This window comes from Populus euphratica, unplaced genomic scaffold (genome assembly GCF_000495115.2).
Source record: "Populus euphratica unplaced genomic scaffold, PopEup_1.0 scaffold461.1, whole genome shotgun sequence".
Lineage (NCBI taxonomy): Eukaryota > Viridiplantae > Streptophyta > Magnoliopsida > Malpighiales > Salicaceae > Populus > Populus euphratica.
Genome location: NW_011500168.1, coordinates 44,509 through 62,603, shown reverse-complemented (window position 1 = coordinate 62,603; position 18,095 = coordinate 44,509). Strand labels below are relative to the sequence as shown.

Sequence of the window (18,095 nt, the reverse complement as noted above, 5' to 3'; positions counted from 1 at the left end):
TAACTATATACATAGATACATGTAGTAGTGACTCTCCATCATCTTTGCTGTATTTTTATTTTTAATATAATTTTTTTCACATTTAATGTTGCAAGTCCTTCCCCTTCACGCCAGGAATAATGTCCTAGGTGTCTAGTTCTTTTTGTATGAATTAAGAATTTCATGTTTCTAATTCGTTTTGTATGAATCAGGAAGTTAGTGTTTCTAATTCTTTTTGTATGAATTTGGAATGAAATGAATGTCAATATATTTTGCTTTAAGTAATTATATGACCTGAATGGTATTAATATCTCTTTATATTAATTATCAAGATTTAAAATTTCTACTATTTTATGCTTGTAATATTAATGTTACGATCCATGTTTAATTACCATTTCGTTAGTGTTGTAAATTTTATGCTTGCAATGAATTTGTGGATTTTTATACTTGTGACTAGTAATAATTGTGATTGAGATGCAATATGAATATGTGGTGATTGCAGAACAAACATGAAATGTGTGCAAGATAAATTATCGATAACTTGAGATTTTTCAGTATAGGGAAGACTTTACTAAAATTTTAGTAAATCTTAAATAAGCTAACAAAAAAAATAACCCACAAATCTTCAATAGTATAATTGCTTTGTTTAATTCCATAATTGAGAATATTACAATGTTGTTTTAGTTATAAAAAATAACATCGTGCACTCTCCCACTTATGTAATGAGAAATACAACATGTATCTCTATTACATGCATTATTAGGTACACAAACAACTCTAATTCCTTTAAAAGACTAGACAAAATGACGTATAAGAAAGTAGGTATGAAAACACTTATATTCAAACATTTTGAATAAATCACTCATGTTACTGAAAGCATTTCACTAAAAGTTTCATCCATATTAATGGTTGTTTTTGTTCTAATTCAATTTTTTTTTAATTTCTATTTTTATAAAATAAAAAGAAAATGAAATGAAAAAAAATGGAATGAATGAAGAAAAATTGAAATTTAGGTCAAGGCAATACAAATTGAAAATTTTAAAAGTCAATCAAGGTGGAATTATAAATTTGGGAGCTAATTTGATAGAAATTAAAAGAATTCATAAGTTTAAGGACTTAATTAAACTTTAAATTAATTTAATTAATGAAATGAAGAATTTAATTGAAGAATTGATAAGTTTAGGAACTTAATTAAAACTTTAAATTAATTTAATTAATGAAATTAGAGGCTTGATTGAATAAATATTAAAATTCAGGGCTGATTTTAATTAAAATTGCAAGAATTAAAGTTCATGGGCCAAAATGAAAAGGTGAGGGTATTATAAGGAGTTTAATTAATTTTTCAGGGGTGATTTTGAAAGAATTAAACATTAAAGAGTCAATTAAGGATTGAATAGATTAGTTGGAAGTCAGGAACTGTTTTGTAAAAGGTACTGAAATACAGGGGTCTAATTATAATTTATCCAGGGCCTGAATAAAATGTCAAATTAAGGACCAAATTGCAATTTGCCATTTACCCTGAAACGACGCCGTTTCCTTCTCTTCTTCGTCTGGAAGTTGGGGATGCCACCTGCAAAGGGAAATTCTGCCAGACCAAGCAATGAAATGAATACCAAGAACAGGACCCCGTTTAAGCCAACATCCCTCCACCGCCACAAGATCGCCAGCAGGCCGAGGAAACCGCCACCAATAGTCTGGCATGGCCAGGACTGTTGGTGCCCCAATTCGACCGAAACACAATGTCCCTAGGCCTTATCACGGTCCTGGGGAGATAAGCATTAGGGGAGCTTATAAAAGGGAGAGAGGGGTTGTAACCAAAAAAGAGGAAAAAAAAGAAGACAGGAGGGAGACTACCAAGAAAGAGCTAACGAACATAAAGAAAAACAGTGAAACCGGAAGAGAAGGACGGCCGGAGAGAAGTAAAAGCACAAGCAGAGGAGAAGAACGAGGCGTGGCCAGTCCAGTAGACCGATCTCCCTCAAGCTTCGTCGTCGCCATCAGCGGTAGCATACCAGGTAAGTCTCCCTCCCTTCCTTCCCCGCTTGAGTTTTAATTACTCCTACACTGTACTGAACGTGCGGCGTGCGTTCTCGTTTTTTGCCCGCCTGGTCACTGGGTTGGATCAGTGACCAGGCCATGCCGCTGAGCCTGTACAACTGGGCTAGATATAGCTTAAAAAAAATTGGGTCGGATCTAGATCTTATGTCCAGGCAGTTCAAATTGCTTTTGTTAAGGTTGTATTCAACAAAATATATTTTTATGTTTTTGTCATGCATTTTATTTTTTTTTGTTTTTGATATTTGGTTAAATAAACCTTTTTTTAATATTAAAAAATTCCATAAATACTTTGTTTTATTTCTTTTGTTTACGATGTTTTTTTTATTATATGCTTAATTTGAGAACCATTATTGTTAAATGCAAATTTGTTTAGTAATATTTTTTTTTATTCTTGTCTAATAAAAAAGTAAATAATAAAAAGAGTAAACAAAAAGAAAAAAGCATTGAAAATATGTTTTTTTTTATTAAAAATTCAAAGTTTTGTAAACTTGTTCACTAGTATTAGAGTCAAGAATATCATATTTTTTTGGGTTTGTGCAATATTTACTAATACTAGAGTTAGAAATATTCATAAGTACTGTTCACTGACGTTATAATCAAGAATATAATAGGAAAAAAAAGACGAAAAACTCTTAATAATTTTAGACAAAACCAATAATGTAGCCAACTTCAAGTAGAATGTTTAAGAAATGATAATATCTTTACTTTCACATAACTAGTTTTATATTATAGAATTTCTATTGACTAGTTAGGATATATAGTGATTATAATATTAGTTGATAATTTCTTAAAGGTGAATATTTTTCCCATAAATATGTTAGATATTTATTTTTTTTCAAAAAAAAAATAATCGATGATTGCAATGTCTAGCTGTCACAATACTAATAATATTTTGCTAGTTAGACTCTTATTAAAGGTCTCGTTTTCACAACCTTTATAGGGATTGACTAAGTCTTCTTTTTATAACCCTTATAAAAATTTGCTAGTTAGACCCTTATGAAAGGACATTTCCATAACCCTCACAAGTCTTTATAAGGTTTTATTTCTTGCAGCTTTACAAGAGTTTATTAGTTAAAATTTTATTAAAGATCTAATTTCATAACCCTCCTAAAGATTCTGTTAATTGCACATTGTCAGGGGTTTTATCTTCATAATCTTTACAAAGGATTCTCTAATGAAAATCCTATTAAAAGTTTTTAATTTTGAAATTTCCATAAGGTTTATCCTATATATATCCTTATAAAAAAGAAGACCTTTTAGAAAATCTTAACAAGATCTATTAATTTTCAAGGGTTTTATTTTTCTCAAACTTTATAAATTACTCATGTTGTGTGTTGCCTTCTTTCATGTTTAAAAAAAGTCCTCATGCAAGGAAACTATAGATTTTTTTTCTTATTTATGAAAATACAAAGGTTGTTTTCGAGTTACAAAACCCCTTTATACATGTCAAAAGGCCTACAAACAAGAGGATTTGTATGATTTTCATTAATGAAAATGTAAAAGCTATTTTTTAGATGCATAACACCATTTTCTATGCTAAAAAAACCTACATACAAGGAGGACCTATTAAGTTTTTATACATGCAAATACTAAATATACTTTCAAATTATAAACCATTTTCTGCTCAAGAATTCTTTAATACAAGAGGGATATATTAGACCATCAAGATCTTATTATTTTTTAATAGAATAACTTTTCCTACATTATCAATGGTAGTTAACCATTTGTAAGAATTATAGAGTTTTCTTAGTTTAAAGAATAAACTTTTAAAAAATAAGGTTATACCTCAAGAACTATCTAAATATCCTCCTGTATAACAAGTTGATCAAGGGTGATTAGACAACCTCTACATAACATGTTGTGTTTTAAAGGGCTACCAAGACAGTTTTGATAAGCACACTTAATTTTTATATTTTTAATTTTGAATAAAAAAAACCTTGTTTTCACTTTTTATCATTTAAGAGTCAAAAACTCTTTACCTATCTTTTCCTTTACATTTAAAATGAAGAAGTACCCTCACAATATAATATTTTATAATATATGTTATAATATGTTATGATATCATGTTATAATATTTTTGAATGAAAAAACTTTGTTTTTACTTTTTTTTTTCTATCCATTTAAGGGTCAAAACTCTTTACCTATCTTTTCCTTTACATTTCAAATGAAGAACTACACTCATTCTCAACATTTAACAAACATAAATTTTTTAAGACCACATTTTAAATATATTTTTTTTCACTTTTAGAGATATTGATTCAAAATTTAAATACATTTTTGTTTCTTTTAAACTCATGAACCCTCCTCCAAAAAAGACTAGTCTTTTTATGAAGCCTTACTCAAAACCATACATATGTATATATGTATTTTGAACAAATCATATGACCTTTTCTTGTGATCTTTGTTATGCATGACAACTTTTCTTTTCATAAAAAGAAAACCTCTTATAAAGAGGGCCAATATATAAAACTCTGTGCATTGTTCCATCTTTCTATTTCTAATAGTTGTACTATTTTAGATGGAGCTACAATGTTATCTAGTTGTTTAATTGCTTTGATCAATTGATAGGGATTATGGAGAAAAGTAGCAATCTTTGACTAACCATGAGGCTAAACACGGGGTGTTTAGAGAGATTTGGCTTGATATATTCGTAGCATAGCTTGTTAGGGATGACATAGACTAACCTTTATTTATTTTTTAATAAGATTTGAGGATGTTATTCATGTATTTTTTTTAACACATTATTGCATATAAGGACATTTATCACAATACTAATAGTAAAGTATCCAAATTTATACATATAAATATGTCATCCATCACCTCTTCTTAAAAATTTCTTTTTGTAATTATCCATTTTTTACGAGTTTCTGTCTCTTACTTAACACCCCTTTACCACATTTTTTCCCCTCATATTTATGCTCCTCACACACCTTTAAGATACACTTTTTTTTTTTAGAGTACCGTGCAATCTTTATCCTTGTATCATAGTTCTATACTTTCACTGCTTGCCGGTTTGTCGTTTACCGATACAACTAATTAAAAGCTGATGAACATTTGCAACTAGGTTATTATTGTTGCTCGAGAAGTTTTTTTAACAGATTGACATAAACTGCCAGAGGAACTAAACGAGCACAAAAATGATTGGCAGCATGATAGTTCACTTAAAGTTTGTTACCCAGTAGAGCAGAATAAAGGAAGACTATTACACTGATATGTAAATTAGTTTGGTGGTGAGTTCGAACATGATTGTGGGGATATGGGTTAAATTTTTCTTTATCTCTGATGTGTGGAAGTAGGATCCAACTGGATGGCAATAAAGGGTCAGGGTGCCTTTTGTTTCCCTTAATTTCAGATTCACATATAATATATATTTGTTGAAGCCTTCGCTTTCTTGTTGTCCGTGATCGTACAACTTGATTTTTTTAGCTATCCTATGTCTGCTGCTGTCAAATTTTTTAGCTCGTTTCTTGTATTTCGATTTAAGATGTGAAAGACTTACCTTGATCTATATATTATCCTACTTCTAAACTGCAATCGACCAATTATGTAATTTGGTGGTAGAGAAAGAAACATTGAACTGTTTGTTCATGGAAGTTCATTTGAACTTGAACACAGCTGATGTCCTAAACATCACTTGAAACTAGGGAAATAACTAAAGAAAGCAATTCAAATCTCACTCTTTTTGGTGAGAAGACTAACCCCATTTTGGAGCGAGCATAATAGATATATATACAAGAAACAGTTGCTTGAAAGAGACCGTGATGTCTTGATAGCTAATTTAAGGTAGCAGCAAAGTATGCCAAGGGTCCAACCATAGCAGCGTTGATGTATGTAGCAGGCTCCGAATGACTATAATCGCTGCGTTCATCTGGGTAGCCATCATTCTGGTTCGGACCGCCCACAATAGCTCCGGTTAAGATGTTAGGATTAGGATTTGCTGAATGGAAGAAAGGCTCGAAGCCACTATCACAACCTATAGCTTGAGGGTGGCTTGCCAATGATGGCAAAGAAGAACCTCTATGGTGAATTCTCTTAGGAAAATTTGGCCCGAATCCTACCATGTAGGACATTCGAATTGGATTCTCCCCTAGTATGTAATCCACCTATAAAGTTCCTTAAGTTAATTAGTAGTAGAAGACCAAACGTTGAGCAAGAAAAGAAAGAAATTATAGATTAATCTAATTCATAGAGGAAAAAAAAGCCTTTATAGCTTGCCTGTCTTTTAGCCACATATAACAGGGAATTTGGAGTGACTAAGAGATTGCCACAGTTGAAGGTGTGCCTGGTTGCTTTCATGTATTTAGCATAAGTCGTGAGCAAGAATGTTATGGATGTCACATATTGGAGGTTGCTTTCAGGTAGCTTGTACATCAACCCTCCTGCGTCACAATGAAATTGTTGTGTTGGATAAAATTTTAAATGTTGGAAACAACAAAACATAATATATATATATATATATAGAAAGAGAGAGAGAGAGAGAGGCGGTCTTACCCTGTGTATATTGTGTAGTTTTATAAGGTGAGTTGGGTAAGATCCGGCACATGAAATTTTCTGCTTCTCCTTCAAATTGCTCGAAGTTTTTGTCGTTGTGGAGCAATGCTCGCTGCAAAATAAATAACAATACTTAATTTTTGAAGTTTTTTCCCCCTATATATTTATGAACAAGCTGGCAGTCATTACAATGTTTAAAAAATCGAATAAAGTAGATAAATATTGTAAATTCAAGAGTTGTCACTTACCCTCGATAAAAGAACATGAGCACCAGCATACTTGTTGTCCCAGCTGAATAAGTCAGGTTGGTCGTCAGCTCCCAAGGACTTCAAGATCTTATAGTAGGACATTTCGTTTGTTGCCCTGAACAGCCATGCAGCTCCCCACAATAGTTCATCCTGAAAAAAGAAATTAAAAACAAAATAACAAGGTCATCCTTTCATGTCTTTTGACTCTGAGATTGAATAATTTACAAATGAGTTCACTTTGGACATTGATAGCGAAGTTTGAATCCAGAACAACACTGATCATTTTCTGCTCGAAAGTCAACTATGCATAAGGTTTTGTAAGAAAAAATATAATTTAACTTTCTTTCCGAAAACCTTATATAGAAGTTGCCAATATTTGTGCCAAATCCGTTACCTAATATTAGTCCACTTTCTCCAACTGTTGGCCTAATATGTTTTGCATGACTAGTCTACCCAGAAGACGCAGCAGGCAAGCCCACTAGAAAAGATTCTAGTTGAAATATTCTTTACCTTAAAAAAAACAAGAAAGAAAAAGGAAAAGAAATAAACCAAATGTTTTCCTCATTTACTAGCCAATCTTACCTTATAACCAGAATACGAGCAGTAAAATGGGCACACTGCTGATCCAAGAGAATCACTATAGGCACCTTGGTATTGCATGGCAAATTGAAAAACCTTCCTGGCTGTTCTCAGTAGCAAAGCCGAGTATTTACGATCGACTTTTCGAAAAACCATTGAGGCGGCAGCTAATGCCGCGGCGGTCTCACCGGCAACATCCGAGCCAGGGTTTCTTGCCGAGACCGAAAACACGGTTCGGACTGTGTCCATGTCCTCTGGCCTCTCCCAGCACTTGTGATCGACATTCGGATCACCAACACCCACATAGAGCTTACCAGGGGTGGCGGTGGCACATTTTAGAAGATAGTCCGTGGCCCAACGGATTGCGGCCCTTGCATTTGGTAATTCAGGTCCCAGTCTCTTGCCATACTCCAGCGTGCTCCATGAGAGCATTGTCGTGGTGAAGGCCATTGGGAAATTAAATTTGACATTGTCTCCAGCATCATAGTACCCTCCAGTTAAATCCACCTGTGTAAATGATAAACACGGTTTTTAAAGACTCGATCTCTTAAGAAAATCCTTAATTGACATTAGACGTAAAAGAAATAGAATAAAATATTGCAAATGCATGAGAAAAGTATGGACTATATATTGGAATAATAGTAGTAACAGTAAAGAACAAGAACGGCGACATACGTGGGCGAATAAGCCATCAGAGAGCCCGGAATCGGACCTCCATGCGAGCTGTTGGGATCTGGGGAGCCTCCCTGACCTCTGACCTTGAAAAAACAGTATGGACTTTGCTAGGGCTTCCTTGTAATTGGGTTTGGCTTGGACAAAACCCAAGAGAGCAAATGACAGCGAAAACAAGAGGCAAAAGGAAGCTCCCCTTCTCATTTTCACTGGAATCCTAAGCTAGCAAGTACCAAAGTATATGCTTTGTTTATGACTGATTAACAATGACATTCCTATATATATATAAAAGAGAAAAGTCTCACGGGGATTTCCCTTACCGCAAATCAAGGCTTTTCCATTGAAGACTTCCCTTTTTTATTGTTGCTGATATTAAATCATTTAAGGGCTTTGATATAATTAGGTTCAAACTTTGTCTGATGATTTTAGGATTCCCTACGACGCAAAAGTTGCCCATGCAATGTATGAAGTAATCATGTATGGCCAAGAAAGCAAGCATGTAATATTAAACTCCAATTGATTGGAATTCATGGGATATATCTTGAATTTGAATCCATGATCGTTTGTATATTACAAAATCACAATTTGGATAATTTTATCAAATATTATTTCTAAGCACACTTAATTTCATCGAAATCTCATGCATTAATTAAAAACAAGGATATCGTTAATCCAATAATAAAAAGATTCGGGGCGTAAATTGGGCTTCAGAGATGGAGAAGAGGAGGAGGATTGGAGGAGGAAGGGGGATTAGTAGTATGTGGGGGGGGGGGGGGGGGGGGGGGGGGGGGGGAGGGTTTAGTAAGAATATTAACATTACTCCTTTTATTTTTTCCAAAAATAAGTATATTATTCCCTTCATCTATAAATTATCCCAGAATACATTTTATTTGATTCCCAAATCTATGTGACTGTTTTTTGAGAGGAGGCCAAATGAATTTTTTTTTTTTTAGTTTATTAAGAGGCTGATGAGAACTCGACAGTAGACTTGGACCACGAGCTGAATAATGTCACAAACGCTCCCCTCCAGAGGTTGTCTACCATACACGAATCACAGTACAGAAAAAAGCATAGGAAAGACATTATTGATGCAGCTAATGTCCTTGACTTTTTCTTTTATTTTTGTACTATAGTCACAACTCACAAAATCACAAGATAATAAACATGCAGCTCAATCGAAGAAAACAAATCAAGAATTTCTAAATTTCATCCCATCAATGGATATTCTTTTACCTTCAATGAGTTTAGAGGTGAGTGACACTTTTACCTTATTTGTTTTTGGTGGAGAAATGCTGTTTTTTTTAATTAAAAAATAATTTTTTTCATTTTTTGGATTATTTTAATGTATTAATATCAAAAATAAATTTTAAAAATTAAAAAATATATTGTTTTAATATATTTCTACATTTCAAAAAGTAGTGTAACTACTACGGCAATATCAATAATACTTTTGATTTATTTTACCTAAAAGGACAATTTTAAATTTTGGGAAAGTGGAAAAACATGAACTTTTTCCATGAGCCCCGATTCCCCCCTTCCTCTAATTATATGCATTAATTCTGTTCTTTTTCTTTATAATGTTTTAGCACTTCAAAGTGTAACAGCACCACCGAACCACTGCTGCTTTATCTTAGACTGCGGTTTATGAACATCATGGCACCTAATCCAAATGGGTCCTGAAAAGATAGTGTTGGGCCATTAATTTTATTTTCATGTGATAAAACAACACACTCGAGTGGCTCATGCGCCATTATCTTCATTTAGCACCATCCTGTTCGGTCAATACCCGACCACTGCTTACAAATTTTTGGCTTTTCGGGTCTCGTTCATCTCGAGAAATATGTACACCAAGAAAATGATCACATTATAACCGAAAAAACTGCATAAAATAACGGCTAATTAGTGGAAATTTGCCGAGTAATCTTCATCTGTTCCTTTCCCTGGGTCAAATTCAGATGAAAAAGAAGAGGCGTGAATGGCGCATGCTGCTGAGCCCTTGGATCGCGCAAAGATATCGGCGCCAGAAAAAAATAAAAATGGAACACTGTTTCGAGGAGGTGAATGGGTGTGGTTGCTTTCATTTGATTCTCTCCTTCTTGGGATTCCTTTCCTATCCTACCTTTCCTTTGTTAATTCCAACGCTTCAGGGCTAAGCCAGAACTCCTTTCACTTTTTTCCTTGTTTTCGTCAAGAAATTTCAGAGGGAAACGACATTATTGGTGCATGTCACCTTATAGCCTTTGACGAGCACATGAACGCCTTGAAAAACCTGGAGATGAACAGGATTAGGGTTAGACCTAAGAGATTGGAGAGAGGAGTGCTGGTTTTTCAAATTTAGCATGTTACAAAAATTATGCATGTGACCCACTTGACATGTAATGGAATTTTTGTTTGCAGAAATTAGATGTGGATAGGTTTCCTATAGTGGCGGACTTTGACTTTCTCTTGGTAAGGGTCTGTGCAAATTAAATGATCTTTATGTAAAATCATAAACGTGGACAAAATATTTATATCACTACTAGAGAATTTCAACAAAATATTTTTTTGAATATTTATATAAATTTTTTTTGATATTATAAATTGTTAATAAAATTGTATATCACCTTCAAAAAATTATAAACAAAATAATTTTAGTGACATTTTCTATATTGTTATATTTATCTTGATAATATATTTTTTATGATAATGATGATGACATCCTTTTAAATTTTTTTTTTCATGTAATTTTTTGTAGTATATTTAATAATTTAAGATAGTAGTATCGCAAGTGGCATCTAAGCAATGCAATTTTTTAAAATATTTTACGAAATATGTTATTTTATAAATTCTTCTTATATATATTAAGGTAAAAAAAACCTCATATGTGCCTGTTTAAAGCCCGTTTAATATTGTAGTAAAGATTGCTTTTTAAAGTATTTTTTATTTGAAAATATTTTAAAATAATATTTTTTTTTTTATTTTTTGAAATTTATTTTTAATATTAACATATTAAAATGATCTAAAATATCAAAAAAATTAATTTAAAACAAAAAAATTCAAAATTTTAGAAAAACCACTGTAAGAGCTACTCGTATGGATCTAATTATTGTTAGATAAATTGTCAAAATCAAATAAATTTCACTCTAATGAAAAGCTATATTTAAAGAAATTTGGAAAAAGAAAACAAAGGGAGGAATTTCTTATCAAATATAACAAAAACTAAAAGCAATTTAACCATTTAAGATGATAAAAACTTATATGAGAATTTAAAAAAAAATCTAAGAGGATTTGCTATGTAATTTGCAACCTAAGGAATGCAAATATGATACTTTAATTAATGAAATGTTATTGAAATATTAACTTATCCTGTACATATTTATATTTTACTATTTTTTTAAGAAATAAACAAATAATTATGAGTATCGAATATCTTAATTAAGCACAACTAATCCTTTCTAAAAATAACAAATTATCGATTAGGTGTAATTTAGAAGGATAATAGCAATGTTAAAATCACTCATTTTAACGTTCTTTAATAATATTCACGACATACATATAGATGTACACTACTATACAAGGACGCATACATGTGTGTGGGTGTGCTGTGTTTTATTATAGTTTATCACTTAAAGTGTAAGAAATTATAAAATATGTTAATTTTTTTTACCAGTGAAGTATATATCTTAATTCATACGAAAGAAGTATTCATAAATTATGGCTGTCAATTTGTTCGTCCATATCCAAATCCTAATTTGTTCAACTCAGATTTAAGAATCTAGCACTCATTTTTTTTTTTTAAATGTTGTGTTTACTATATACAATATTTTCTTTATATATTAAATTAACTGAATAAAAAAAATAAGACTTGCATAAATAAAACCAATGTTTTTAAATCAGGTTTTTAAACCTGATCTAAAACTCAAGTCATTGAATTTTGACCGGGTTATTAAGTCATCAAAATTAATTTTAATTTTTTTTTATATTAAAATAATTTTATTTTAATAAAAATAATAATTAATAAATTATAATTAAATTTTTAACAAGTTCCCACGAAATTAGTTGGTTAAGCTAAATTTTAACTAATTTTATTTTTTTAATAAGTCCTGGACCGGTGGAGTCTCAAATTAACCACGGAGCAGGCCGGAATTTAAAGCTGTAGATGAGACGAGAGCCGAGGGCCCACGTCGTCTCTGGGGCAGCAGTTATATCAGCTGATGCTTCACAATTCTATTGAGTTTTATGATGAATTCTTACGTAACTTTAGGTTTTTTTATTTTTTTAGCACTGGTAAATGGTATTATACTTTTTTAGGCTGTTTCCAGAGGTGGAGTGGAGCCGGCGCATTAGAATTGGAGGATCAAAATAAAAAAAAAAAAAAAAAGGCAAGAGTTAAATTTTAATAATTCTAGAGCTAAAATTTATAATTATTTAAGAGAAAGGCAGGGAAAAAAAATAATTTTTGCACGGGCTGGGGCCTGCCGGCCACTCCTGTTGTCTTTGTCAGACAACTAATTTGAAATCTATTTGTTTGTTCTAAGAGAAAGTGATTACATTTCAAAAAGTAACAGCTGAAATGTAAATAAAGATATTCAGAGGTGTTTGGAATTACAGTAAATTTTATTTTGAAAGCTTTTTTTAAATATATTTTCTTAAAAAATAAGGTAATGTTTTATTTTAGTATGTTTTTGGTAATTTTGATATATCAATATAAAAAATAAAAAAATATTTTAATATATTTTTAAATAAAAAATAATTTTAAAACATAGCATATATTATAATATTAAAAATAAACTTAGCAATAATAACACAAAAATGAGATTAGCAAGACCCTTATTGTGCGTGTTATACAGTGTTGATTTTATTTTTCAATTAATTATAAGTAGAAATAAAGATGAAAATGTAACCATCTAAATATTTTTCACGACATGGATTTAGATATGAAAGAAACACCTTTTCTTTTCTTTTTCATTTTATTATTTGAACATAAATTTATTTTTATATTTTTCTAGAATAGTAAAATATTGCTCCATCGCTTAACGAGACCGCAAGGTCTCCAGTTTAGGTGAATTGGATCTGTATGGGTGCATAGTAATGACCTTTCAGTATGGGCCTATGTTTATTTCTTAAACTGGGTTTTCTCTTGACTTAGCCTAGGGAATGCTTTTCTGATGTGAGAGACCTATTTTTTTTTTTTTTAAAAAATCTAAAACAATATGTAGGACTCATAAAATATTTTAGTATTATTATTAAATTTGAATATATATATATTTTTTAAAATTATTTATTAAGGTAAATTTTTTATTAATGTATCTCTTATTTATTTTAATCAAAACAATGTTTTTAATTGATATTATTGTTTTTGTTGAAAACAAAAATATTTTATAATTGTTAAAGAAAGTTAATAAAAAATATCAAAATAGTATATTTATATTTTGTGTGTTTGAAAACTTAAAAAATCATAAATATAATACAATTATTTTTAGAATAAATTTCAAAAATAACACCAATCTTCATCAATTATTATTATTATTATTATTATTGAAAAAACTGAAAAAGAGAGAGCAAAGACTAGGCAGCCTTAATCTATTTATTTTCTTTCAATTAAGTGGGGGAATGACTTATTATCTGTTTGTTTATTATGAGTGCTTTTACTTTTAAAATAAATCACATAAATAAAATGTTTAATAAAATATAAAATATTGTTTGTTAGATGTAGAATGCACTATAATTTATGTTTTAAATGTAGGTTATTTGAAAAATATTAATATGTTTATTTGTGTAGATTAAATTAATTCACTTTGCGCTGTTCATTTCTTAAAGTAAATAATGAATAATGAAGAATGTTTTTATTATTTATGGTTGAATTGGTCCAACTCAAATTTAAATGTATTGGACCGTATTTGATTTAATAAAAAAATTTTAATTTTTTTAATTATATTTTATTAAAAAAATACTATTTAATATTATTTAGTAATACTATATAAATTAGAAGGAGATCGCATGATGACATAATATTTATAAAATTTGATCGCAATCCCAATATAAAATATAGTTATTATCGGTTGGATTTCATACATGATGGAATTGTAAATAGTTTAATGAAATAATAAATATATGTTTTTTATATGCATTACATCAAGAAACTAACCACACCTCTATCCAAACACACACTAAAAAGGATTAACATTATAGTGTCCTCTAAAATTTTAACACATATTAAACAAACCACAATGACTTAAAATTTACCTCACAATATAATAGAGGGATCAACTTTGCCTTCTAACCAAAAGTATAAGGACTCAAATTGATTTTAAAGACATGCCATAATAGTAATTGATCAAGGAAAAAAAGTCATTCAACCAATTATTGAAACGAGAAATATCGGTTTACATATAATTCCTTTTTTCTATATATCAAATTAACATTTGCAGCCAAGATGTTAAGGTGGTGAGTTTAGACAAAAAAAATAAAAAATAAAATTGGACATCATGACCTTTTGATAATTGGACATCATGACCAATCCATTTACCCGTATTAAGTAATTAATAATTTCACTAAGGCAAAATGGGCTTCAATTATAGTAAAGGATATGATATCTATTACTATTTTTTTCACTTGTCTATTTTGACAATATTTAAAGTATTGGTAGAGCGTTGAGAAAACGATATCATTTTCATGTATCCATGGTTGTCCAAGTAACATGTTATAAATAGTTTTAGTATTTATGACCTGAAAAATTGCATTGAACTTCATATCTTCTAATGAGTATAATAATATCTTTTTCATGGTGTTTTTTCCTTTTTAATTAAAGCCTTGAATCATAATATGACTTAAAAAGAGTTTGTTCATAGGAATCTAAAGCTCTTTTATGGTTTTAAGAGGTAGTATATTGACAATCAAACCATCGTCCATCAAAATATAATTCATCATCATTTCAATGGCATAACCTTTGATAAAAAAAAAGGAGGAGGAAATTATAAAGTTTTGATTCGAATAATAAATCTTTATTTTTGAAAGATATTTTCGTGGTGCATACACCATGAGGCAAGTTTGAAGAGTCATCATAACTTTTCTTTATGGCTCTATCCTTTTTAGCTCCTTCAACATGTTTTCATTTAGTGTAATGGCCTTCTTTAAGTTTTGAGTTGGCAAAACCTTTTGTTTTTTAACTAGTGTAGACTTTCATCGTATCTTTCAATAAATTGGCTTATCAATTATCTTCTTTACCATCAAGATTTTTATTATAGTTAGCTTTGTCATCTACACCGTTTTCCTTCCTCTTTTATCAATGACTAAAGTCCATCATTCGTTATCATAATTCTTAGATGAATCAAGCTTTAAGTTGCTAGCTTGTAGTATAAGGGTTATATGTGAAACTTGACTTTCTGATAAGCTCATAGGAAAAAGGATGTCAAGTTCCATAAGTTCAAAGGAGCCAAAATTTGTTTCTGGTAGAGACTGGTGTGAACCCAAATTCATCATGTTTGTGATATTAAAAAAGTTGTTACTTCATCATAAAAAATAATTTTCTCATTCTCATGTAGCCTTATAAACTTGTCTTTCAACACAAAATATTTTCTACACAATGAGTGATCAAGTAATGATATTTGTAATAATTTGGATTATTTATTTGGTTTACTTCTCTGGTATGTTTCAATTTCAGTAGCTCAATGAGATTTGCTTTAAGCAAATGATCTAGCATTCTAGATATGTCTTAGTTAAATACTCCTTTTCTTGTCACTCTTTCAAAGATGACTTCTTTCTTTTACCATTTTAAAAAGTAGCCAGTGTTGCATAATCATTTATTTTGACTCCTGTTGGTACTTTTATAACATCATAATTAGTTATTAAAGAGTATTTTTCTTCAACTTTTAGAATATTATTTCTGAATCTATGACCTTCAGGCTTATTGCTCTTGGGCTATTATATAGTTAATTATGAGATTTTAGCAGCCACAATGCTAAGTTTCATGTTAAGTGCTTGACTAGCTAATTCTTCAAAAGGCTTTGATTTGATGCCTTGTAAAATACAGTGTAGTCCCTAATATATCCATTGAATACACATATTTAACGCATACGTTCCGATGAGTCGATCCTTACAATCAATGACATGCTTTTCCTTATATTGATGTGTATTGGTGAGTTCAATCTTACTGACCACACGATGAGTGTTGTAGAAGTGGTTAAGAAACTCGCGTTCTAATAGCTTCCAACTATCGATTGAGTCATACTTTAAGTTAGTATACTAGTCGAAGGCATTACCTTTCATCGAATAAGCAAACTGTTTAACCATGAGATCACCATCAGTTTTGACATTGTTGCAAGTCTCCACAAAATGAGCTGCATGTTGCCTTGGATTCCCTCTTCCATTATATTATTAAGACTTTGATGGTTGATAGCTCAAAGGCATCCATAGCAAGTCAAGCCTTTAGGTGTACAGCTTCACATAAAAATATAAAGGTTGAATTGATCTTTCTACTTTGTCCGTTATGACTTTTTTTTATAAGTTCTGTTAGTTAATTGGTGGTGAAGATGCCATTGATAATACTGTGGATATTCCTTGTGGCTCTAATTGTAGAACCCTCAACGACATCTAATTGATCTACTTGCAAATCCTTTATAGTTGAAGTTTGGCCTCCCTCGTTCATGCTCTCGAGTTTGTTTATCAGCTTTGTTATCTAGTGTTCTTTTGCCTCGAGTGAACTTGAAAGCCCTTTGATGAGTTTTGATAAGTCAGCCACTTGATTCTCCAAAGCCACTTGATTCTCCAAAGATGCAGTCTCGATCATTATCACTAACATGATGCTAAAACCCAAAACCTTTCTTAATGATTGATATAGAGAAATCTTTATGAGTGAATTTTCAGAGTAATCACCTTGAGTGTCAAAAAAAAGCCCACACACCCCATTTGACTCTTATTGTGGAGATACTTGTAGCTTTAGTTTTGGAGCAAACTCTCATTCCTCCTTTGCATTCGATGCTGAAATCAGCTCAATAATTGGCTTAGTTTGCATATACAACTCTACGATAAATTTTATTTTCAATGATAGGTTGAAGAATCTTCAACAGTATATTGATGACTTAAATTAGTAGCCTTGTTTTTTTTTTTTTTAAGCGACAATGATGATCATGTTTTTCTTAGTTGTTATTGAGAGGTTGTTGGAAATTCCTTTTGAAAGGAAGACAAAAGAGGTATAGATGTCCCTAGTGGAGTTGCTAGAAATTTATAAACACAATTTTGAGTACCTGAAATTCGATAAGCACATGTATATAAATATTTGATTTTATTAAATATATGACTAGGTACAATCTCTATTTAAAATATTCTTACAAAAGAATAAACAATTCTTTTATCTTTCCCTTGAATTTGGTATATGGTAATTTGATTTATTTGTAAAATCAAGCCAAGATTTATGTCGCGCAAGAACCTGAATTTAGATATGTATTGAAGAACAATATTTGATGATTTAATGCTTTCAAGAGTATCTTTGATTTGTTTTCAAAGTGTTGTTGAAGAATTTCTATGGGGTATTTATGCTTGATCAAATATAGTTTTGTTTGTTGAGAGCTTTTAAGATAGTTTCATTACTTGAAGAGTTTGTCTTAAAATAAAATTTGTATCTCTAAAAATCTTTTTTTTTTCTAGGGTGAAGTTCTCTATTTATAGAATTTTATAGAGGCTCTCAGGTTCTTTTTCAATGACATATAATTTTATTTTATTGATTGATTTTTATTTATAAGATCTTATATATATGACAAGATATTTTAAATATTTTGTCCCACATGTCAACCTTTCATTGGCCTAGCTTAGCCATCATCATTTTAAGGATGATACTTAATAATTTCTGTTACATCTCATAAATTCCTCACCAATTCCATGTTCCCTTTAACTAACATTATCCAAATTTAATTTTCTATATGTTTTTCTTTATCTAAAATGTAAATAAATAGTTTTTTCATTCTTTAAAACATTCCATATATATTAAATTAAGAACCTGTATATGCTCATCACCCTTCACTTCTATAAATAGGCACCACATCTCCCCAGCTTCTCCTCAGATCCATCCTTTCAAGTACGAATCAACCAAAG

At 30.6% G+C, this 18,095-nt stretch overlaps 1 protein-coding gene and 1 long non-coding RNA gene across 2 annotated transcripts; one reads left to right on the top strand and one right to left on the bottom strand.

Moving 5' to 3' along the window:
- The first annotated feature begins 458 nt into the window (after nucleotides 1–458).
- LOC105111282 (uncharacterized) lies at nucleotides 459–17,758 on the top strand. Its single transcript, XR_839592.1, has 3 exons — nucleotides 459–561; nucleotides 2,596–2,611; nucleotides 17,747–17,758. It is a non-coding gene; the product is annotated as an uncharacterized LOC105111282 (long non-coding RNA).
- Nucleotides 5,562–8,301, bottom strand: CEL3 (cellulase 3). The gene is made up of 6 exons (XM_011006588.1): nucleotides 8,031–8,301; nucleotides 7,359–7,862; nucleotides 6,777–6,926; nucleotides 6,529–6,640; nucleotides 6,253–6,416; nucleotides 5,562–6,140 (listed from the first exon to the last, which is right to left on the bottom strand). The coding sequence occupies exons 1-6, from the start codon at nucleotides 8,229–8,231 to the stop codon at nucleotides 5,811–5,813; spliced, it is 1,461 nt and encodes a 486-aa protein (XP_011004890.1). The 5' UTR covers nucleotides 8,232–8,301; the 3' UTR covers nucleotides 5,562–5,810.
- Nucleotides 17,759–18,095: the final 337 nt, after the last annotated feature.